The 26,674-nt window shown below is 40.3% G+C and overlaps 1 protein-coding gene across 1 annotated transcript in view; it reads right to left on the reverse strand.

Moving 5' to 3' along the window:
* Positions 1-26,674, reverse strand: part of LOC110442650 (protein RRP5 homolog) — a 165,731-nt gene that overhangs the window by 94,957 nt on the left and 44,100 nt on the right. Inside the window, exons 14-20 of the mRNA XM_021486343.1 lie at positions 22,738-22,884; positions 16,683-16,862; positions 15,701-15,835; positions 11,469-11,534; positions 10,454-10,645; positions 7,320-7,388; positions 5,303-5,398 (exon numbers count right to left, since the gene is read on the reverse strand). Coding sequence (XP_021342018.1) covers positions 5,303-5,398; positions 7,320-7,388; positions 10,454-10,645; positions 11,469-11,534; positions 15,701-15,835; positions 16,683-16,862; positions 22,738-22,884 — 885 coding nt within the window. The remainder of the gene's footprint in view (positions 1-5,302; positions 5,399-7,319; positions 7,389-10,453; positions 10,646-11,468; positions 11,535-15,700; positions 15,836-16,682; positions 16,863-22,737; positions 22,885-26,674) is intronic.

Consider the following 26,674-nt stretch of genomic DNA (forward strand, 5'->3'; position numbering starts at 1 on the left):
TTTTGACATATATGACCCCTGTGACCTTGAAAGTAGGTCAAACTAGTTTTCATTCTCAAACTTTGTTGGGCTCTATCCCAGGAAGCCACCAGCCAAATATAAAGATTATATACCTTTCAGTTCTTCAGAAGAAGTCGTTTGAAGTGTTTGACACATTTGACCCCTGCGACCTTGAAAGAAGGTAAAGGTAATTTTCATTCTCAAACTTTGTTGGTCTCTATCCCAGGAAGCCACCAGCCAAATATAAAGATTCTATATCTTTCAGTTCTTCAGAAGAAGTCGTTTTAAGTGTTTGACACATTTGACCCCTGTGACCTTGAAAGTAGGTCAAGGTCATTTTCATTCTCAAACTTTGTTGGGCTCAATCCCAGGAAGCCATCAGCCAAATATGAAGATTCTATACCTTTTAGTTCTTTTAGTTCAGAAGAAGTTGTTTAAGGGAAAAGTTGACGGACGAGGACGGACGGACGGACGGACGGACGGACGGACGGACGGACGGACGACGGACGCCGCGCCACGGCATAAGCTCGCTTGGCACTTTGTGCCAGGTGAGCTAATAATGGTAAAAAGGTAATTAAGGTAAAGTAAATGTAACATTTGTAAGGTAAAGGTAATTATGGTAAAGTAAAGATAATATTTGTAAGGTGAAGGTAATTATGGTAATGTAAAGGTAATTATGGTACTGTAAAGGTAATTATGGTAATGTAAAGATAAGTATGGTAAATTAAAGGTAATATTTGTAAGGTAAAGGTAATTATGGTAAAGTAAAGGTAATTATGGTAAAGTAAAGGTAATTATGGTAAAGTGAAGGTAATTATGGTAAAGTAAAGGCAATTATGGTAAAGTAAAGGTAATATTTGTAAGGTAAAGGTAATTATGGTAAAGTAAAGGTAATATTTGTAAGGTAAAGGTAATTATGGTAGAGTAAAGGTTATATTTGTAAGGTAAAGGTAATTATGGTAAAGTAAAGGTAATATTTGTAAGGTAAAGGTTATTATGGTAATGTAAAGGTAATTATGGTAAGGTAAAGGGTAACAGGGATTTCTGTAGACCCTCAACATTATGTTAACATTATCAAATTTCAAAAAAGAGTGTTGATTTTTATTTGCGCTTTAAAGAAAAATGTTGATTTGACATGTATTTTGACTCTCCAAAATTCTGGAAAAATTCTGACTTCTGAATTACTAATTGGTCAACAGAAAACCAGGCACATACAGCACAAGTGCATCTTACAGAATAGTAGTAGTTTGAAATCTGAATGTTCCAAAATAGACATAAATAAAAGATTAAAACAGAATTTTGGTTGCTCAAGTCTTCTTTCAAAACTATTACTGAGTCTCAAAAGTCTCAAAAATAAAGTTAGGTCGACTAGTATGGGCGGCTGTTTTAAATTAAATACCAAAACTACTAGCCTAGTTAAAATCTTTACCTGTAAGCCACAGCCTAGTTAAAATCTGTACATGTAAGCCACAGCATAACTAAAATCTTTACCTGTAAACACAGCCTAGTTAAAATCTTTACCTGTAAACACAGCCTAGTTAAAATCTTTACTTGTAAACACAGCCTAGTTTAAATCTTAACCTGTAAACACAGCCTAACTAAAATCATTACCTGTAGCACAGCCTAACTAAAAAACATACCTGTAAACACAGCCTAGCTAAAATCTACACCTGTTAGCCAAAGCCTAGCTCAAATCATTTACCTAAGACTTAGACTGCAAACCACAGTCTAACTAAAAAAGAGACATCAGGGTCAATAATAAATCATAATTGTGTTAGTCTCCTGAGGCTCAGCTATGATCTAAAAAGATGTCCAGGTAAAGGTACTGATGTGATCTAATGTAATACAGGATTGACAGATTGACAACTAGTAGTGTGATACAGGACTGACAGATATAGTATAGTGATAAGTTGTAGTGTGATACAGGACTGACAGATAAAGTATAGTGATAAGTTGTAGTGTGATACAGGGCTGACAGATATAGTATAGTGATAACTAATCGTGTGATACAGGACTAACAGGTATAGTATAGTGATAACTAATAGTGGGATACAGGACTAACAGGTATAGTATAGTGAAAACTAATAGTTTAATACAGGACTGACAGGTATAGTATAGTGATAACTAATAGTGTGATACAGGACTAACAGGTATAGTATAGTGAAAACTAATAGTGTAATACAGGACTGACAGGTATAGTATAGTGAAAACTAATAGTTTAATACAGGACTGACAGGTATAGTATAGTGCTAACTAATAGTGTAATACAGGACTGACAGGTATAGTATAGTGAAAACTAATAGTTTAATACAGGACTGACAGGTATAGTATAGTGACAACTAATAGTGTGATACAGGGCTGACAGGTATAGTATAGTGAAAACTAATAGCGTAATACAGGACTGATAGGTTAAGTATAGTGACAACTAATAGTGTTATACAGGACTGACAGATATAGTATAGTGTTAACTAATAGCGTAATACAGGACTGACAGGTATAGTATAGTGAAAACTAATAGCGTAATACAGGACTGATAGGTTAAGTATAGTGACAACTAATAGTGTTATACAGGACTGACAGATATAGTATAGTGTTAACTAATAGTGTAATACAGGACTGACAGGTATAGTATAGTGATAACTAATAGTGTGATACAGGATTGACAGGTATAGTATAGTGAAAACTAATAGCGTAATACAGGACTGATAGGTTAAGTATAGTGACAACTAATAGTGTGATACAGGGCTGACAGGTATAGTATAGTGAAAACTAATAGTTTAATACAGGACTGACAGGTATAGTATAGTGAAAACTAATAGTTTAATACAGGACTGACAGGTATAGTATAGTGCTAACTAATAGTGTAATACAGGACTGACAGGGATAGTATAGTGAAAACTAATAGTGTAATAAAGGACTGACAGGTATAGTATAGTGATAACTAATAGTGTAATACAGGACTGATAGGTTAATTATAGTGACAACTAATAGTGTGATACAGGGCTGACAGATATAGTATAGTGTTAACTAATAGTGTAATACAGGACTGACAGGTATAGTATAGTGAAAACTAATAGTGTAATAAAGGACTGACAGGTATAGTATAGTGATAACTAATAGTGTAATACAGGACTGATAGGTTAATTATAGTGACAACTAATAGTGTGATACAGGCCTGACAGGTACAGTAAAGTGATTACTAATAGTGTGATACAGGACTGACAGATATAGTAATGTGAATAATAATAATGTGATACAGGACTGACAGATATAGTATAGAGTTAACTAATAGTGTAATACAGGACTGACAGGTATAGTATAGTGACAACTAATAGTGTGATACAGGACCGACAGATATAGTATAGTGATCAAAACTATTCTCATCAACATCACAAATATTATCAAAATTTATATCATCATAAAAAAAAGGGATAGTGTGATACAGGACTGACAGGTATAGTATAGTGATAACTAATAGTGTAATACAGGACTGATAGGTTAAGTCTAGTGACAACTAATAGTGTGATACAGGGCTGACAGGTATAGTATAGTGAAAACTAATAGCGTAATACAGGACTGATAGGTTAAGTATAGTGACAACTAATAGTGTGATACAGGACCGACAGATATAGTATAGTGATCAAAACTAATCTCATCAACATCACAAATATTATCAAAATTTATATCATCATAAAAAAAAGGGAAAAAATATTTTTTCATAGGGGGGTACTCTTTGGTCAGGGTATAAAAAGTATCCGGAGGGTACATTTTGGTCGGGTGTATAGAAAGTATCCGGGGGATGGGGAGTTGAAGAGAGGTTGGGCAATGAATATAACATTACTGTAAATGTTTCTCTTGACTCCCTAAAACTTATTGTGTCCAATGATTGAAAATTCTTTGGCATAATTTCCTGGTCCCAGGGGTGGGGATTGGTGGGGTAGGGGTGGATAAATATTCCCCTGTAATGGCCTGTTCAAGTTCTGAACTCAATTGTATAAAAAAAAAAAACAAGAGGCCCAAGGGCCTTAGCGGTCACCTGAGTTATATCATAGATACTGGTAGCTTTATTTTATTGTTTAGATGTGATGTGGAAATCCGCATGTAAACTAAGTGAAATACAATACTTGTCATGTCATCAAAGGATAAGAATTTTAAAATATTTGTAAATGTTCCCTTTGGGGCCCCACTCTAACCCTTGGGGATGGGGCAGGAATTCCAAGTTTACAATGTGATACCGTCATCCACCAAAGATGATTCTGACCAAGTAAAAATAATTTCCAACATAAAATTGTCAAAATATACCCAAAAGTATTGTTTCCCTATATAAACTAAAGTAAACTTTACCCCCTCCCCAAGGGAAAACAGATAGATCGGGGGTCCTGAAATTTAAAATTTTAATAAAGCCCCTGATGATCTTTCCATCCATACAGAGAAAATGACTGTAATACCTCTGAGTCTGGAGAAGAAGATTTTTGAAATATTGGCTAATTTTCCCTTTTGGGTCCCGCCCTGGCCCCTAGGGTTGGGGTAGGAATCCCAATTTTACAATTTGGTAGCCTCATCTACCAAGGATGATTCTGACCAAGTTTGAAAAAATTCCATCTACTGGTTCTTGAGAAGAAGTTGATAATGTAAAAAGTTTACGCACGATGCACGACGGACGACGGACAAGCTCAAGTGACCTAAAAAAAGGGGGGGTACTCTTTGATCAGGGTATAAAAAGTATCCGGGGGTAGGGGAATTGAAGAGAGGTTGGGCAATGACTGTAACATAAATGTAAATGTTTCTACTCGACTCCCCAAACCTAATTGTGTCCAGTGATTGAAAATTATTTTGGCATAATTTCCTGGCCCCGGAGGTGGGGATTGGTGGGGTAGGGGTCAATAAACATGCAACTGTAACCTTCTGGTCAACTTCTGAAGTATTTTTGATTAAAAAAAAATAAACATTATTTTTTCTCGTAGGGGGTACTTTTTATACAGGGGGGTTACTTTTTGGTAGGGGTATAAAAAGCATCCGAATACTTTTTATTCTGCATAAAAAGTATTCGGATACTATTTAAGCAGGAGATACATTTTATGCATGACACCGGACGCCACCGTACGGCATTAGCTCACCTGCCCTGCCCTTCGGGCAGTTGAGCTATAAATGAAAATAATTGGATATTCTACAGACAACAGTCTAGAATTGCCTTAATTAAGGTTTTAATCCTCCACAATAATACCTTCCCTTTATCAATGCAGGGAGGATTAAGCTGTGGTCATACAATATACATACCTAATAAACATTAGGATTCACTTACCTTATTAGGTACCAAAGCACTTATGTCTCCAGGGAACTCAATAAATATACCGTAATCCATAAGTCGCTTTACAGTACCAGGTACAATCATACCAGGCTGTAACATAAAACAACACAAAAATTCATCTCAAAGGATGCATTAATCAACTTTAGAAATCAAGTACGATAGGTTCAATCTTTTTCATTGTACAAGGGCGTGTTATTAAGAGCAGTGTGTTATTTCTTATATGATATGTCAAACTTTAGTACTCTAGTAGTGTCAGTGTGCACGTGAAACACAATGAAATCATTCCCCCACTAGATAAAAGTATTTGTTCACAGTAACATGTGTACAGATTAAGTATATTCACAGTAGTATGCTCACATAATGTCAATACAAGAGGCCCAGAGGACCTGTATTACTCACCTGGATATTTAAGCAATTATGGTTAAAGATTCTCAATGAAAGTAGCATGTATCCAAATCTTTATGCTCAGCAATTGCATACATAGGATGGGGATCTGAAAGGTTTCCATGTTATGACCCAGGGAATAAGTCCCTTAGTGTGTTGCCTGACCCCAGAGTCAGTTCTAATAGCATTATCGTATCTATCACTATCTGTCTAGCAATTGTATAAATGGTTACTGTTTGGGGATATTGACCGTTTAAACGTTATGACCAAGTGACTTTGACTCCTCCATGCCGGTGGGGCTAGAATCCTGGGGCAATTCTGGTAGAATATATGTGAATTTGTCTCAATCCTTATACTCAGCAACTGTATATATATATATATATGTTTATAGAATGGGTTTTTTCCAAGTTAAAACTAGGCCTTTTGGTTATTAAGAGGAAGTTGTTTAAAGGTTTTAAACATATTTGACCTGTGACCTTGAATTTATGTCAAGGTAATTCATTTTAACAAACTTGGTAGCCCTTTATCCTAGCATGCTACTGGCCAAATATCAACATTCTGGGCCTTTTGGTTATTCAGAAGATGTTGTTTTAAGATTTTAAACATATTTGACCCCTGTGACCTTAAATATAAGTCAAGGTGATTCATTTAAACAAACTTGGTAGCGCTTCATCTTAGCATGCTACAGGCCAAATATCATCATTCTGGGCCGTTTTGTTATTCAGAAGTCATTATTAAGATTTTAAACATATTTGACCCCTCTGACTTTGAACATATGTGAAGGCTATTTATTTGAACAATCTTGGTAGCCCTTCATCACAGCATGCTACTGACCAAATATCAACATCCTAGTCCTTTTGGTTATTCAGAAGAAGTTGTTTAAAGGCTTTTTAAGACAACTGACCCCTGTCACCTTGAATATGAGTGAAGGTCTTTCATTTTAACAAACTCGGTAGCCCTTCATCCCAGCATGCTACTGGTCAAATATCATCACCCTGGGCATTTCGGTTATTCAGTAGAAGTTTTTAAAGTTTAACATATATGACCCCTGTGACCTTGAATATGGATGAAAGTCATTTATTTGAAAAAACTTGGAAGCCCTTCATCCCAGTTTGCTTCTGGCCAAATATCATCAACCTAGGCCTTTTGGTTATTAAGAAGAAGTTTCTTAAAGTAAAATATTGATGCCGGTTGATGAACGGACAGACACCGCACGCCACGCCACGCCACAGATAAAAACTACTAAAATGTTCATTAGTAAAAAGCTACAAATTTGCACTTGACCTCTGACCCAAAGACCTTTACCTTTGGTCAGTTGACTTCTTGTTTAATTCTGGTAAAATTTGCTTCATCATGTCATAACAAAATGTTCATTAGTGAAAAGATGCAAAATTTGACCTTTACTTTTGAGCCTAATGACCTTGATCTTTGACCTTGACTTTTTGCCTCAGTGTGTATTTTGTGATCTGAACATCTTGACCAAGTTTCAAGTAAATTGGTATATAAATACCAAAGTTATCAGCCAGGAACAAAATTTGTGGATGGACAGACAGACGGACAGCCGGACAGACAAACAGAGTGATTACTATAGGGATACGGGTGCCCTAATAAGAACACTGTTACTTACCTGTAGCTTGTCAAACTCCGACACAACCTGGTCAATATTGTCACACATGGACTTGCGATGAGTGACTGTCTAATCACTAGTCAAGGAGCACATTTATCCAGTCAGGAAATAGTTGACAGTTTCAGTTTAATAAGCAATCAAGATTTTGTTAGTTTGAGATGATCTACAGATGATAATAGATGAAAATAAATAAAAGTGTTCCAGTTTTTGGTGAAAGATTTCAATGATAGAACACCACATTAAACAGATATTTACAGTGCCCAATTAGTGTTGATTTGACTAACTACCCATTAATATTTCCATTTCAATTTTATCATGGGAACAGAGTCAGTTGAATGGTTAGGTTATCTATGTATACCATTATTTTATGGAGACACTTCATCTCTCCTTTTCCCATATACCCCACAATGATTGTATATGATGGATTCCATGGAAACGCCACTATTCCGTCTTTGTGTATTGCACAGTTATTTTCTCTTGTGAGCAGGTTTTGAGTGTTATGTCATTGGTTTGTGTGAGAAAATTACGTTGTTTTCTTAACAAGATGCCCAATGGGCCTGCATCGATCACCTGGTATTAATCTCACACTTGTAATCTTAAAAGTGGACTAAAATACAGCTACAGACAGAATATCAGTGTGACGTTGAATGTCAAACAATGACATCAGGTTGAAAGTGGGCCAAGGTATTGAGAAGAAGTTGTTTGAAGATTTTAAGACATTTGACACCTGTGACCTTGAAAGTTGGTCTTGGTCATTCATTTGAACAAACTTGGTAGCCCTTCATCCCAGCATGCTACTGGTCAAATATCATCACCCTTGGCATTCTGGTTATTCAGAAAAAGTTGTTTAAAGGTTTTAAACATATTTGACCCCTGTGACCTTGAAAATGGATGAAGGTCATTTATTTGAACAACCTTGGTAGCCCTTCATCCCAGCATGCTACTGGCCAAATATCATCACCTAAGGCCTCTTGGTTATTCAGAAGAGGTTGTTTAAATGTTTTGAACATATTTGTCCCCTGTGACCTTGATTATAAGTCAAGGTCATTTATTTGAACAAACCTGGTAGCTCTTCAACCCAGCATGTTACTGTACAAATTTCATCACCCTAGGCCTCTTGCTTATTCAGAAGAAGTTGTTGAAATGTTTTAAACATATTTGACCCCTGTGACCTTGAATATAAATCAAGGTCATTTATTTGAACAAACTTGGAAGCAATTTATCCCAGCATGTTACTGGCCAAATTTATGCACCCAAGGCCTCTTGGTTATTCAGAAGAAGTTGTTGAAATGTTTTCAACATATTTGACCCCTGTGACCTAGAATATAGGTCAAGGTCATGTATTTGAACGAACTTGGAAGCCCTTCATCCCAGCATGTTACTGGCCAAATATCCTTACCCTAGGCCTATCGGTTATTCAGAAGAAGTTGTTGAAAGGTTTAAAACATATTTGACCCCTGTGACCTTGAATATAAACCAAGGTCATTTATTTGAACAAACTTGGTAGCCCTTTATCCCAGCATGTTACTGGCCAAATTTAGGCACCCTAGGCCTCTTGGTTATTCAGGAGAAGTTGTTTAAATATTTAAAACATATTTGACTAAAAATCAAGGTCTTTTATTTAAACAAACTTGGTAGCCCTTCATCCCAGCATGTTACTGGCCAAATTTAAGCACCCTAGGCCTATTGGTTATTTGGAAGAAGTTGTTTAAATGTTTTAAACATATTTGACCCCTGTGACCTGAAAAATGGATGAAGGTCATTTATTTGAACAAACTTGGTAGCACTTCATCCCAGCATGTTTATGAACAAATATCATCTGACCCTAGGCCTTTTGGTTACTGAGAAGAAGTTGTTTAAAGTAAAATGTTGACGACGGACGGACGACGGACGACGCACCATGCCATAAGTGAGCAAAAAATTGATGATGTTACTCTCACAAACAAATGACATAACAATCAACACCTGCTCACAAAAGCTAAAGTGAAATGGAAGGAAAACAAGAGGCCCAATGGGCCTGCATCGCTCACCTGGTATAAAACTCACACTTGACACAGTTGTAACCTTAAAAGTAATCTAAAATAAAGCTACAGGCAAAATATCAGTATTTATGATTAAAATTCATTCAAAAGACCCTGTTATTTTTTTTTTAAAACATTTCACCCCTGTAATTGAAAGTCGAACAAAGTCATTATGTTGAACACATTGTATAGCCTTTCATCTCAGAATGCAACTTGAAAAGTATAAACATTCTGGGACCCATGGTTATTCATAAGAGGTTGTTTAAAGATTTTAAACAAATTTGACCCCTGTGACCTTGAATATAAGTCAAAGTCATTCACTTTAACAAACATAGTAGTCCTTGATCCCAGCATATGCTACTGACTAAATATCAACATCCTGAGCCTTTTGGTTATTCAGAACAAGTTGTTGAAACATTTTGAACATATTTGCTCCTTGTGACCTTGAATATGATTCAAGGTCATACATTTCAACAAACTTGGTAGCCCTTGATCCTAGTATGCTACTGACTAAATATCATCACCCTGGGCATTTTGGTTATTGAGAAGAAGTTTTTTAAAGTTTTTAACATATTTGACCCCTGTGACCTTGAATATGGGTGAAGGTCATGCATTTGAACAATCTTGATAGCCCTTCATCCCAGCATGCTACTGGCCAAATATCATCACCCAGGGCATTTAGGTTATTGAGAAGAAGTTGTTTAAAGGTTTTTTAAGACAATTGACCCCTGTGACCTTGAATATAATTGAAAGTCATTCATTTGAACAAACATGGTAGCCCTTCACCCAAGCATGCTACTGGCCAAATATCATTACCCTGGGCATTTTGGTTATTGAGAAGAAGATGTTTAAAGTTTTTAACATATTTGACCCCTGTGACCTTGAAAATAGGTGAAGGTCATTAACTTTAACAAACTTTGTAGCCCTTCATCTAAGTTTGCTTCTGGCCAAATATCGACACCCTAGGCCTTTTGGTTATAAAGAAGAAGTCGTTTAAAGTAAAATATTGACGACGGACGACGGACGCCGCACCACGGCATAAGCTCACTTGGCACTTCGTGCCAGGTGAGCTAAAAACACTTAAATATGTAGAGCCCATGAGGATAAGGATACAAGAACACTGGCCTTGCTTAGGTACATGAGTCCTTTGAGGGGGACGCCCTCTTTATAGTGAGCCATCAGTAGATTACATCCTTCAAGGCTGTCGGACAGGTGATTTCGGGGCAGGAAGGCTTCAACACCTGTTGGTTCCAGGGTGACGTTCACACCTGTATTGGACACTGACTTGACCTTTCCTTCCACTAGCTGTTAACATAAAACACCACATGTTACCAGGGTGACGTTCACACCTGTATTTGACACTGACTTGACCTTCCCTTCCACTAGCTGTTAACATAAAACACCACATGTTACCAAGGTGATGACGTTCACACCTGTATTTGACACTGACTTGACCTTCCCTTTCATTAGCTGAGAAAATGAATTCAGTACAGGGTAACAAAACATTTTACATATACATGTATATATACAACAAGTATTTCAGGCAAATATATGTGAGCGAATTCAACATCAAGCAAATCTGTGGTGAAAGACAAAAGTGTGAACAATTTGGCAAGGTGGAAATATAACATTGAACGGTATTATCCTTTTATATGTTAGGTGACAGCAAAATAAGTATAAATATGGGCATTCAAGTGTATCATCATTATTACAGACACACACAAGCTGGGTATTTACCAGTTCTAATAAAACAATAACCATTTTTATGCTCAAATTAAAGTTCATGTAACAACTTATTATACATTCATCAAATGTGAATTATTTTAAGATAACATACTGACAATATCAGAAAAAATCAGATGTTAGTGTTAAGGTTTGTATTTTTTATAACCACTTAAAAAGATATATATCTAAATCTATTGTGACAAAAGGTAACATATGTGTTTCATGTATTGTAACATTACCATGCAATTCTGAGCAGGATAGACAAACACTTATATTTGAATAAACAATCAAAACTTTTATGAAATATTTCAAAGCATGAAATTCATTTTTTGTAAGATGTTAATTAAGCTATTGAACTGCTGATGACAAAGCTGTTCATTTCATCTCTGAATCCAAAACTCACCATTCCAATCTTGAAGTCATCTGGAACCTCAACAACCATGTTTTTGCCAAATGGTGTCAGCTTAATCTGTGTAGCCAGTAAAAAAAATAACTAAAGGTTAACATGATATTAAACATAAAGCAATTCTATTAACCTGGGCAACTTGATATCTTCACAGAAAATCAAATAATTGATAATGTATGATAAATAAAAAAATTACAATCAAGCCTCAATGATCAAGCTACCACTAGTCTGACATTCCAATGTCAAGCCACTTAATTATAATCTGATTGCTCCATTTTCCTGCCACCACTAATTCAGCTACCCTACTATCCGGTCACCACCACTAATCTGATAGTCCACTATCCAGCCACCACTAATCTGATGGTCCACTATCCAGTCACCACTAATCTAATAGTCAACTATCCAGCCACCACTAATCCGATAGTCCACTATCCAGTCACGACTATACTGATAGTCAACTATCCAGCCACCACTAATCTGATAGTCAACTACCCAACAACCACTAATCTGATTGTCCACTATCCACCCACCACTAATTTGATAGTCCACTATCCAGCCACAATTAATCTGATTGACCACTATCCAGTCACCACTAATCTGATTGACCTCTATCCAGTCACCAATAATATGATTAACCTCTATCCAGCCGCCACTAATCTGATTGACCTCTATCCAGTCACCACTAATCTGATTGACGTCTATCCAGTCACCACTTATCTGATTGACCTCTATCCAGTCACCAATAATCTGATTGACCTTTATCAAGTCACCACTAATCTGATTGACCACTATCCAGCCACCACATATCTGATTAACCTCTATCCAGCCGGCTGCCACTAATATGATAGTCCACTTTCCTGCAACTGCTTATCTGATTGACCTCGATCCAGTCACCACTAATCTGATTGACCACTATCCAGCCACAACTTATCTGACTGACCTCTATCCAGCCACCACTAATCTGATTGTCCTCTATCCAGCAAACACTAATCTGATGGTCCACTATCCTGCAACTGCTTATCTGATTGACCTCGATCCAGTCACAACTTATCTGATTGACCACTATCCAGTCACCAATAATATGGTTGTCCACTATCCAGTCACCAATAATATGGTTGTCCACTATCCAGACACCAATAATACGGTTGTCCACTATCTAGCCACCACTACTAATCTGATAGTCCACTTTCTAGCCACCACTAATCTGATAGTCCACTATCCAGTCACCACTTATCTGATTAACCTCTATCCAGCCACCATTAATCTGATAGTCCACTATCCTTCCACCACTTATCTGACTGACCTCTATCCTACCACCACTAATCTGATTGTGCTCTATCCAGCCATCACTAATCTGACTGACCACTATCCATCCACCACTAATCTGATTGACCTCTATCCAGCCACCACTAGTCTGATTGACCTCTATCCAGTCACCAATAATCTGATTGACCACTATCCAGCGACCAATAGTCTGATTGACCTCTATCCAGCCACCACTAATCTGACAGTCCACTATCTAGCCACCACTAATCTGATTGACCACTATCCAGTCACCACTAATCTGATTGTCCACTATTCAGTCACCACTAATTTGATTTCTCACTATCCGGCCACCACTAATCTGATTTACCACTACCCAGCCACCGCTAATCTGATTGCAAACTATCCAGTCACCACTAATCTGATAGTCCACCATCCAGTCACCACTAATCTAATTGCCCACTATCCAGCCACCACTGATCTTATAGTCCACTATCCTGCAAACACTAATCTGATGGGCCACTATCCGGCCACCTCTAATCTGATTGCCAACTATCCAGTCACCACTTGTCTGATTGACCACTATCGGGCCACCACTAATCTGATTGACCACTATCCAGCCACCACTAGTCTGTTTGACCACTATCCAGTCACCACTAATCTGATTGTCCACTATTCAGTCACCACTAATTTGATTTCTCACTATCCGGCCACCACTAATCTGATTTACCACTACCCAGCCACCGCTAATCTGATTGACCACTATCCAGTCACCACTAATCTGATATTCCACCATCCAGTCACCACTAATCTAATTGCCCACTATCCAGCCACCACTAATCTGTTTGAACACTATCCAGTCACCACTAATCTGATAGTCCACTATCCAGTCACCACTAATCTAATTGACCACTATCCAGCCACCACTAATCTGATTGACCACTATCCAGCCATCACTTATCTAATTAACCTCTATCCAGCCGCCACTAATATGATGGTCCACTATCCTTCCACCACTTATTTGACTGACCTCTACCCATTAACCAATAATATGGTTGTCTACTATCCAGCCACCAGTAATCTGATAGTCCACTATCCAGCCACCACTAATTTGATAGTCCACTATCCAGCCACCACTAATCTGATTGACCTCTATCGAGTCACCACTTATCTGATTGACCTCTATCCAGTCACCACTTATCTGAAAGTCCGCTTTCCAGCAATCACTGATCTGATTGACCTCTATCCAGCCACCAATAATCTGATTGACCTCTATGAAGTCAACCCTTATCTGATTGACCTCTATCCATTCACCACTAATCTGATTGTCCACTTTCCAGCAATCACTGATCTGATTGACCTCTATCCAGCCAAAAATAATCTGATTGACCTCTATCCAGTCACCACTTATCTGTTTGACCACTATCCAGTCACCACTAGTCTAATTGACCACTAACCAGTCACCACTAATCTGATTGACCTCTATCCAGCCACCACTAATCTGATTGACCTCTATCCAGTTACTACTTATCTGATTGACCACTATCCAGTGACCAATAGTCTGATTGACCTCTATCCAGCCACCACTTATCTGATTGACCACTATCCAGCCACCACTGATCTTATAGTCCACTATCCTGCAAACACTAATCTGATGGGCCACTATCAGGCCACCTCAAATCTGATTGCCAACTATCCAGTCACCACTAGTCTGATTGACCACTATCGGGCCACCACTAATCTGATTGACCACTTTCCAGTGGCCACTAATATGATAGTCCACTATCCTTCCACCACTTATCTGACTGACCTCTATCCAGGCACCACTAAGCTGATTGTTCTCTATCCAGCAAACACTAATCTGATGGTCCACTATCCTGCAACTGCTTATCTGATTGACCTCTATCCAGCCACAACTTATCTGACTGACCTCTATCCAGTCACCAATAATATGGTTGTTCACTATCCAGCCACCACTAATCTGATAGTCCACTTTCCAGTCACCACTAATCTGATTGACCTCTATCCAGCCACCACTAATCTGATTGACCTCTATCCAGTCACCAATAATCTGATTGACCACTATCCAGCAACCACTAGTCTGATTGACCACTATCCAGCCACCACTAATCTGATTGACTTCTATCCAGTCATCAATACTCTGATTGACCTCTATCCAGCCACCACTAATCTGATTGACTTCTATCCAGTCATCAATAATCTGATTGACCTCTATCCAGCCAACAATAATCTGATTGACCTCTATCCAGTCACCACTTATCTCATTGACCTCTATCCAGTCATCAATAATCTGATTGACCTCTATCCCCAGTCACCACTTATCTCATTGACCTCTATCCAGTCACCAATAATCTGATTGACTTCTATCCAGCCACCACTAATCTGATTGACCTCTATCCAGTCACCAATAATCTGATTGACCTCTATCCAGCCCCCACTAATCTGATAGTCCACTATCCAGCCACCACATATCTGATAGTCCCACTGTTTCCAGCCTGTGATCCAGTTAACTCACAAAGCGCACACTTTTGCTTGGTACAAAGGTGGCATGACTATCATGACTTGCATGTACTGCAGTAATGTAGTTACTACATCCAATATTGTGAACATTAATGACTGAATTTCATATGTTGGTCTTTTACTGTATACCATGAAACGTTTGTGGGTACTTTCCTTCGTGGTTTTAGGCAATTAAGATTGTTTTGTTGTACTGTAAACTTTTGTAGATTGTCCATATAAACAAACTGTAGTCAAGTAAATCAATCACATTTCGTGTTTCCAGAGCAACCACAAAAACAAGCAATCATTTTATGGTATACAGCATGATACATCATCTGTTGGTCAGTTATGTCATTAACTTGAAAAAGAGAGTAGGTATGCTAATCTGCTAGTCTGCTATATACTTGGCTGGTGAGAGGGAATCTGTTGGTGAGTTATGTACTAACCTTGAAGGAGAGAGTGAGTTTGTTGGTCTCCTCACTCCAATTCAAAACTCGACATTTGACCACCTGGCCCATCATAAACACTTTCTCAGGGAAGCGTATGTCCTCCTCACTGAGCTCCCTACGGGGAACCCATCCCTGTCAACATGAAAAATGAAGAAAACATTACAGGATTTTTCAACATTTGAAATGTATAAGTATCATGGTTTATAGACCTAGTTTATCTGAAAATAATTTATCTTCTTTCGTGACATTTTAGAACCCCAATAACTTGAATCCAGATTAGAGACTAAACCCAACTAAGTAAACAACATGATAAGCACATTTTGTAATTTTTCTTTTCTGTCGCACTACAAACATTTGTTTCTGAATGTCTGGATGCCTTACAAAACCTTGGAGAAGATCTTTCCTGGAGTAGACCTGTACTGTACATAACAGTTAAAACAATTGTTTGGCTATTTTCTATTCTTTTAACTTTAATATGGATTTTAAAATTGTTCTCTGAAAAATGAAAGATTGTCTTTTTAATTGTTCAGTCACATGAACCTTTTTGTTGGTATTAAATTTCACAAACAAATGCAATGCTTGAGGAGCCATTATTGCATCCTTCTAATATCCATCACAATACTTTCAGTGTATCTTAAATATTATTCATTATTACTGTCACAAAACAGTTTCATATCTACTGTCTCTCACACAACAGTATTATATCTACTGTCCATCATACAACATTATTATATCTACTGTCTGTCACACAACAGTATTATATCTACTGTCTCTCACAAAACAGTATTATATCTACTGTCCGTCATACAACATTATTATATCTACTGTCTGTCACACAACAGTATTATATCTACTGTCTGTCACACAATAGTATTATATCTACTGTCTGTCACACAACAGTATTATATCAAGTTTGTCACTCAATTGTATTTATATCTGTCTGTTACACAATAATTTATTATATTTACTGAGTACCTACTTTCATGTAATTGTAGAAGGCGACCAGCACCCCCTTTTCTGTGATATTGCAAATAAATCCATCCAACAGCTGATCAGTCTCCAACTGGCTCCAACCAGTGAGAATGGGCAGTTTAGAATTAACTAAGGACTTTTTTCTGGTCAGCAACACCCGTTTCTTCATGACATCCACACTTAAAACCTGTTGACAAATGTATAAAGCAGTAAGCTTAGTCCCAACAACTACACTGTTAAACAAATATATGCATACAATAATAGAGGACAAGTTATTCACACCAAATGTCTTAATTTTGTGACAACGTTTTGTTGAGTTCTTCTATATCTTTTAGTGTGCAATTTAACAGCAGAAGCAATGATAAGTATGTTTAAGATATTTGAAAAAGGGTGATTGTGTAGTTCAACTAATCTATTTGTTACATGAACTAGACAAAAGCTTATTTTTCACAGTTACAGACCATGATATCGTTCTGAACCTTTTTTCTAAGTCAAACAATAACAACAGTTGGTCCAAGCATTTGGTTTAAAGTGGGCAAGCAAAACAGCAGAACAAGTAAAAACTGTCTCAGCCACCACTGCCCTTCTCAGGGAGGGTGTGCACACAGGATTCACTGTCTACCCATCAGAGAAGGTGTGCACACAGGATTCACTGTCTACCTCTCAGGGAGGGTGCGCACACAGGATTCACTGTCTACCTCTCAAGGAGGGTGTGCTCGCAGGATTCACTGTCTACTTCTCAGGGAGGGTGTGCACACTGGATTCACTGGCTACCGCTCAGGAAGGGTGTGCTCGCAGAATTCACTGTCTACTTCTCAGGTAGGGTGTGCACACTGGATTCACTGTCTACCGCTCAGGAAGGGTGTGCTCGCAGAATTCACTGTCTACTTCTTAGGTAGGGTGTGCACACAGGATTCACTGTCTACCCCTCAGGAAGGGTGTGCACACAGGATTCACTGGCTACCCCTCAGGGAGGGTGTACACACAGGATTCACTGGCTACCCCTCAGGAGGGTGTGCACACAGGATTCACTATCTACCCCTCAGGGAGGATGTACTCACAGGATTCACTGTCTACCCCTCAGGGAGGGGGTGCACACAGGGTTCACTGGCTACCCCTCAGGGAGGGTGGGCACACAGGATTCACTGTCTACCTCTCAAGGAGGGTGTGCTCGCAGGATTCACTGTCTACTTCTCAGGGAGGGTTTGCACACAGGGTTCACTGTCTACCCCTCAGGAAGGGGGTGCTCGCAGGATTCACTGTCTACTTCTCAGATAGGGTGTGCACACTGGATTCACTGTCTACCCCTCAGGGAGGGTGTGCACACAGGATTCACTATCTACCCCTCAGGGAGGGTGTGCTCACAGGGTTCACTGTCTACCCCTCGAGGAAGGTGTGCTCACACGATTCACTGTCTACCCTCAGGGAGGGTGTGCTCACAGGATTCACTGTCTACCCCTCAGGGAGGGTGTGCTCACAGGATTCACTGTCTACCCCTCAGGGAGGGTGTGCTCGCAGGATTCACTGTCTACCCCTCAGAGAGGGTGTGCACACAGGATTCACTGTCTACCTCTCAGGGAGGGTGTGCTCACAGGATTCACTATCTACCCCTCAGGGAGGGTGTGCACACAGGATTCACTATCTACCCCTCAGGGAGGGTGTGCCACAGGATTCACTGGCTACCCCTCAGGGAGGGTTTGCACACAAGATTCACTGGCTACCCCTCAGGTAGGGTGTGCACACTGGTGTCACTGTCTACCCCTCAGGGAGGTTGTGCTCACTGGATTCACTGTCTACCCCTCAGGGACGGTGTGCACACAGGATTCACTGGCTACCCCTCAGGAAGGGTGTGCACACATGATTCACTGTCTACCCCTCAGAGAGGGTGTGCACACAGGATTCACTATCTACCCCTCAGGGAGGTTGTGCTCACAGGATTCACTGTCAACCCCTCAGGGAGGGTGTGCTCACAGGATTCACTGTCTACCCCTCAGGGAGGGTGTGCACACAGGATTCACTGTCTACCTCTCAGGGAGGGTGTGCTCACAGGATTCACTGTCTACCCCTCAGGGAGGGTGTGCACACAGGATTCACTGGCTACCCCTCAGGGAGGGTGTGCACACAGGATTCACTGTCTACCCCTCAGAGAGGGTGTGCACACAGGATTCACTGTCTACCCCTCAGGGAGGGTGTGCTCACAGGATTCACTGTCTACCCCTCAGGGAGGGTGTGCTCACAGGATTCACTGTCTACCCCTCAGGGAGGGTGTGCTCACAGGATTCACTGTCTACCCCTCAGGGAGGGTGTGCTCACAGGATTCACTGTCTACCCCTCAGGGAGGGTGTGCTCACAGGATTCACTGTCTACCCCTCAGGGAGGGTGTGCTCACAGGATTCACTGTCTACCCCTCAGGGAGGGTGTGCTCACAGGATTCACTGTCTACCCCTCAGGGAGGGTGTGCACACAGGATTCACTGTCTACCCCTCAGGGAGGGTGTGCTCACAGGATTCACTGTCTACCCCTCAGGGAGGGTGTGCACACAGGATTCACTGTCTACCCCTCAGGGAGGGTGTGCTCACAGGATTCACTGTCTACCCCTCAGGGAGGGTGTGCACACAGGATTCACTGTCTACCCCTCAGGGAGGGTGTGCTCACAGGATTCACTGTCTACCCCTCAGGGAGGGTGTGCTCACAGGATTCACTGTCTACCCCTCAGGGAGGGTGTGCTCACAGGATTCACTGTCTACCCCTCAGGGAGGGTGTGCTCACAGGATTCACTGTCTACCCCTCAGGGAGGGTGTGCTCACAGGATTCACTGTCTACCCCTCAGGGAGGGTGTGCTCACAGGATTCACTGTCTACCCCTCAGGGAGGGTGTGCTCACAGGATTCACTGTCTACCCCTCAGGGAGGGTGTGCACACAGGATTCACTGTCTACCCCTCAGGGAGGGTGTGCTCACAGGATTCACTGTCTACCCCTCAGGGAGGGTGTGCACACAGGATTCACTGTCTACCCCTCAGGGAGGGTGTGCTCACAGGATTCACTGTCTACCCCTCAGGGAGGGTGTGCACACAGGATTCACTGTCTACCCCTCAGGGAGGGTGTGCTCACAGGATTCACTGTCTACCCCTCAGGGAGGGTGTGCTCACAGGATTCACTGTCTACCCCTCAGGGAGGGTGTGCTCACAGGATTCACTGTCTACCCCTCAGGGAGGGTGTGCTCACAGGATTCACTGTCTACCCCTCAGGGAGGGTGTGCTCACAGGATTCACTGTCTACCCCTCAGGGAGGGTGTGCTCACAGGATTCACTGTCTACCCCTCAGGGAGGGTGTGCACACAGGATTCACTGTCTACCCCTCAGGGAGGGTGTGCTCACAGGATTCACTGTCTACCCCTCAGGGAGGGTGTGCTCACAGGATTCACTGTCTACCCCTCAGGGAGGGTGTGCTCACAGGATTCACTGTCTACCCCTCAGGGAGGGTGTGCTCACAGGATTCACTGTCTACCCCTCAGGGAGGGTGTGCTCACAGGATTCACTGTCTACCCCTCAGGGAGGGTGTGCTCACAGGATTCACTGTCTACCCCTCAGGGAGGGTGTGCTCACAGGATTCACTGTCTACCCCTCAGGGAGGGTGTGCACACAGGATTCACTGTCTACCCCTCAGGGAGGGTGTGCTCACAGGATTCACTGTCTACCCCTCAGGGAGGGTGTGCTCACAGGATTCACTGTCTACCCCTCAGGGAGGGTGTGCTCACAGGATTCACTGTCTACCCCTCAGGGAGGGTGTGCTCACAGGATTCACTGTCTACCCCTCAGGGAGGGTGTGCACACAGGATTCACTGTCTACCCCTCAGGGAGGGTGTGCTCACAGGATTCACTGTCTACCCCTCAGGGAGGGTGTGCACACAGGATTCACTGTCTACCCCTCAGGGAGGGTGTGCTCACAGGATTCACTGTCTACCCCTCAGGGAGGGTGTGCTCACAGGATTCACTGGCTACCCCTCAGGGAGGGTGTGCACACAGGATTCACTGGCTACCCCTCAGGGAGGGTGTGCACACAGGATTCACTGTCTACCCCTCAGAGAGGGTGTGCACACAGGATTCACTATCTACCCCTCAGGGAGGGTGTGCTCACAGGATTCACTGTCTACCCCTCAGGTAGGGTGTGCTCACATGATTCACTGTCTACCCCTCAGGGAGGGTGTGCTCACTGGATTCCCTGTCTACCCCTCAGGGAAGAGGTGAACACTTGATTTACTGTCTACCTTTCAGGGAGGGTGTGCTCACAGGATTCACTGTCTACCCCTCAGGGAGGGTGTGCACACAGGATTCACTGTCTACCCCTCAGGGAGGATGTGCTCACAGGATTCACTGTCTACTTCTCAGGGAGGGTGTGCACACTGGATTCACTGTCTACCCCTCAGGGAGGGTGTGCTCACAGGATTCACTGTCTACTTCTCAGGGAGGGTGTGCACACTGGATTCACTGTCTACCCCTCAGGGAGGGTGTGCTCACAGGATTCACTGTCTACTTCTCAGGGAGGGTGTGCACACTGGATTCACTGTCTACCCCTCAGGGAGGGTGTGCTCACAGGATTCACTGTCTACTTCTCAGGGAGGGTGTGCACACTGGATTCACTGTCTACCCCTCAGGGAGGGTGTGCTCACAGGATTCACTGTCTACTTCTCAGGGAGGGTGTGCACACTGGATTCACTGTCTACCCCTCAGGGAGGGTGTGCTCACAGGATTCACTGTCTACTTCTCAGGGAGGGTGTGCTCACAGGATTCACTGTCTACTTCTCAGGGAGGGTGTGCACACAGGATTCACTGGCTACCCCTCAGGGAGGGTGTGCACACAGGATTCACTGTCTACTTCTCAGGGAGGGTATGCACACAGGATTTACTGTCTACTTCTCAGGGAGGGTATGCACACAGGATTCACTGTCTACCTCTCAGTGAGGAGGGTGTTCACCCTTCATTTTAATATTTTTGAATACTCTTGACATTGTATGGCTTTCATTTATTTACTTTTGCATGCCCTAATCCTACACCATTGCACATAAATTGCTTCTCTGTTACTTAGAGATTTATTCTCTAATTGTGCCCTACCTCTTTGCCTTCCTCATTCATACAATATTAAATTAACCTTGTTCAGGGATCATCAATATCATATTTAGTCAAAATTCCTTTAGTATACAAAATTAAATTACCCTTGCTCAGGAACAATCAATATAAAATTTAGTCAAAATTCCTTAAGTTTACTAAATTCATTGTCTTATAAAGGAAACGTTGATTGATATTGGTACAACAGATGCGGCATGACACAACTCATGCCACATATGTAAAAAAAAAACACAATTGATTCAACAAATCATTTATTTACATTAAATTCAGTAACTATTAGTTATTGTTTATTTACATTATGTCAAAATATCGTCTGTAGGTGTTTTATTAAGAGGATTCTTTAAAACTATAAAGGACACTAAAGTACATTAAATTTATGAATTGGCATAACGGGAGAGTACTAGGGGCATTATGGGTCATTTCAGCATCATAAAAAGTAAACATGTCAACTTAAATTCATGTACCAATTTCTTTTATAATCATGATCATCATTTTGGTAAATTGGGGATATCTATCCTGGTGCAGGTTTTTTTTTAATTGTGCATGCAAAGATGTATCCCACCAAAGCAACAAAATTGCGTTGCCATGCAGAAATAGCAAAAAAAATTGGTGTTTTTGGACAGTTAGCCTGTAGAAATGAAAGCCTCCACATGTGACCAGTATGACAATATTTAAACATGCCAAATATTTGTTTGGTTGGTGCATCGGAAGCTCTCAAACTTTGAACAGTATTTAATGTAAATTTCCTTTGAAATGACAAATTTTCAATGTAAATAGCAATCAATAGACAATATTTATTTATTTATAGCCATATTCTTACTTCACTGATAGTCAGTTCAATGTTTATTAAACATACCAGGTAAGACCAATACCACCTTTGACAGAGAGATCCTAGAACAGATACACATGTCCCTGACTAAGTACTACAGTACTCACCCTGCACTTTATGGTAGTGCCTGCAGCAAATTTTTTACCCGGGTATTTCAACGGGAAGTCTGCCAGATGGATATTTTGAATGAAACCAGGCAGGTGATCCATGATCTTGACTGAAACACCTTTCTCAAGTATCTGATGAACAGTACACTGTAACAGTAATTTATATAAGAGGGCAATTCAATAAATTCTGTCACCACACAGCTCCTGTAGCAACAGGCAATATAATAGTTTAGTGCCTTGGCACACTGCAAAAGCATTTAAATTACAACACATGTGCAAAATTTCGCCATCATCAGACCAAGTGCTTGGAATTAAAGAAGCTTTGTGCCCAAACAATCCCCCATTTGCTGACTTATGAGCAAGAGACTAAACGAAATGTGCTTAAGATAAATTGAAAAAGTATGGTAAAATTGACTCGGACATATACAGTATAAATTTGAACTCTAGAGGCACAATACTAACAGGCAATGAGTGTAGAGAAATCAAACAAGGCCAGTGATTGCAAGATGTATAACAAAAGCTGTTGGAGAACAGCATAGCTCACCTATTGGTCATATATCTTGTAAGATAGCAAATATTAATATAAACACATGCACAGTAAAACCTCAATATAATGCACATCATTCCAGACCTTGCCTATAGCCAACATGTATCAAGCTCCTTTAACTATGTTCTTCTGAAGAATTCCTTTATATGTTTCCCTGAATTAATTGCCAAACACCTTTATAATGCCAACATTTCTTTGAACAAATGGTGACAATATAACAAGGTTTGCTATATGTACCTTAATATGTTGTTAGAAGCGATGACCAGACAATGTGAAATAGTCAGCAGTGTATTGATGGTGGGGATCCAACATGGCACATAAAACATGCCCAAAAACTTTAACCAAGTCTAAATAGGCTGTTTTGGCCGTGAAGATATGAAAATATGGTTCAGCACATTTCTTACACTCTATAAATACCTCAATCTTCTAAACGACAACAGCCTATTGATGGTGGTGGTCCAACACTGCCCAAAAAAACTTGCCCAAAAACTTTAACAGAGTCCAATTAATCTGTTTTTGGACCCTAAAATTATAAATCTTACACTCCATATAAATGCATCAACCTTATAATAGCGGGCCTGTATCATTCACCCGATATAAATCTCACACTTGTAACCAGAAAAGTGATCTAAAATAAAGATACAGGCAAAGTATCAGTATTAAAAGTAATTCATAAGAACCTGTTTAAAGGTTAAAAAACATTTCATCCCTGTAACCTTGAAAGTCAAACAAGGTCATTATGTTGAACAAATTTTATAGGCCTACATCTCAGGATGAAACTTGCAAAGTATCACCACCCTATCCTTTTATTTATTGAAATAAGGTCATTTAAATGTTTATATATATTTGATCAAAAGTGACCTTGAAAGTTGGTCAAGGTCATTCCAATGAAAACGCTTGATAGCCCTTAATCCAAGCATGCTACTGGCTATATATTAACATTCTTGGCCTTATGGTTATTCGGAAGAAGTTGTTTAAAGATTTTAAACAAATTTGACCCCTGTGACCTTGAAAATAAGCAAAAGTCATTCACTTTAACAAAATTGGCAGCCCTTGATCCCAGCATGCCACTGACCAGATATCAACATTCTAGGCCTTATGGATATTCAGAAGTCATTTAAAGATTTTAACATATTTGACCCTTATGACCTTGAATATAATTCAAAAGGGTCCTTTTGGTTATTCAGAAGTTATTTAAAGGTTTTTTAAGACAATTGACCCCTATGACCTTGAATATTGCTGAAGGTCATTCATTTGAAGAAACTTAGTAGCCCTTCATCCCAGCATGCTACTAACCAAATATCATAACCCTGGGCATTTTGGTTATTCAGAAGTAGTTGTTTAACGTTTTTAACATATCTGACCCATGAGACATTGAAGATGGGTGAAGGTCATTTATTTGAACAAACTTGGTAGCCCTTCATCCTATTTTGCTTTTTGGCCAAATATCATAACCCTAGGCCATTTGGTTATTAAGAAGAAGTTGTTTAAAGTAAAATATTGACGACGGACAGACTTTGGGCAAGATAGGCTAAAATCTTTACCAAAAACTTTAACCCCAGTGTTGTGGGACACCGACGCCGGAATGACTACATTAGCCCCCCCCCCCCAATCTCCCAATAGGCGAGCCAGAAAGGGCCAAGAAAGTTTTGTATGCCTTTTTTTCAATTCTAGTGAGCCTGTGATTCAGGTACCGTGCAAGGAAGGGAATACTATCACTGCTAAGTTTAATATAGACAAAGTGATGAATCTGTCAAAATATTCTACGTGACAAGTGTTGAATAGAATCAAGCTAATTCACGACAATGCCTCATTCCACAAAAGCAATATTGTACAGGTGTTTTTGAAACAAGTGACGGTAGCACTGATTAACTACCCACCCTATTTACCAGATCTAAGTCCCTGTGAGTGGTGATACTTCAAAGGAATGTTACAGAAAGATCAAACTATATATAATATACTTGTGATTCCTAACACTAGAGACAAAATTTATTGAATGGCCCCCATATATAGTTATACCATAACAATACAACATTTAAACAAGGGTACCGTGAAAGCAGAACATAATACGCCCGTCATAAATTGAATGAGCAGTTGTCAGTATGGTTGTACATAAAGGGCAATAACTCCATAAATTACAGTTGGACAAAGGTGGTTATCAAACCTGTTTGAGCCATCATGGCAATGAACCTTCCTATGAAGTTTGAAGTTAATCTGTAGACAAGAGGCCCAATGGGCTTGCATCGCTCACCTGTTATTAATCTAACACTTGTAATCTTAAGATTTCATAAGAACCTATTAAAAGATTTAAACATATGACGCCTCTGACCTTGATTGTCGAACAAGTACATTAGGTTGAAAGTGTATCAAGGTCATTCATTTGAACTAACATGGTAGTCCTTCATCCCAGTATGCTACAGGCCCAATTTCAGTACCCTGGCCCTTTTGCTTATTGAAAAGAAGTCGCTTGAAGATTTTACGACATTTGACCCCTGTGACCTTGAAAGTTAGTCAAGGTCATTCATTTGAACTAACTTGGTAATCCTTCAGCCCAGTATGCTACAAGCTGAATTTAAGTACCCTGGCCCTTTTGGTTATTGAGAAGAAGTCGTTTGAAGATTTTATGACATTTGACCCCTGTGACCTTGAAAGTTGGTCAAGGTCATTCAGTTGAACAAACTTGATAGTCCTTCATCCCAGCATGCTACAGGCCNAAAGAAAACAAGAGGCTCAATGGGTCGAATCGCTCACCTGGTATTAATCTCACACTTGTAATCTTAAAAGTGGACTTAACAACAGCTACAGGCAGAATATCAGTGTTTCATTCATAAGAACCTATTAAAAGATTTTAAAATATGACACCTGTGACCTTGAATGTCGAACAAAGGACATTAGGTTGAAAGTGGGAAAAGGTCATTCATTAGAGCAAACTTGGTAGCCCTTCATCCCAGTATGCTACAGGCCAAATATCAGTACCCTGGGCTATTTGGTTATTGCGAAGATGTTGTTTGAAGATTTTAAAGACATCTGACACCAGTGACCTAGAAAGTGGGTCAAGGTCATTCATTTGAGCAAACTTGGTAGCCCTTCATCCCAGCATGCTTCTGGCCAAATATCATCAGCCTGGTCCTCTTGGTTATTGAGAAGAAGTTGTTTAAAGATTTTAAAGACATCTGACACCAGTGACCTTGAATATAGATGAAGGTCATTTATTTGAACAAACTTTGTAGCCCTTTATCTCAGCATGCTACTGGCCAAATATCATTACCCTGGGCATTTTGGTTCTTCAAAAGAAGTTGTTTAAAGTTTTTAAACATATTTGACCCCTGTGACCTTGACTATGGGTGAAGGTCATTCATTTGAACAAACTTTGTAGCCCTTCATCTCAGC

This window comes from Mizuhopecten yessoensis, unplaced genomic scaffold, assembly GCF_002113885.1.
Source record: "Mizuhopecten yessoensis strain PY_sf001 unplaced genomic scaffold, ASM211388v2 scaffold716287, whole genome shotgun sequence".
Taxonomy (NCBI): Eukaryota; Metazoa; Mollusca; class Bivalvia; order Pectinida; family Pectinidae; genus Mizuhopecten; species Mizuhopecten yessoensis.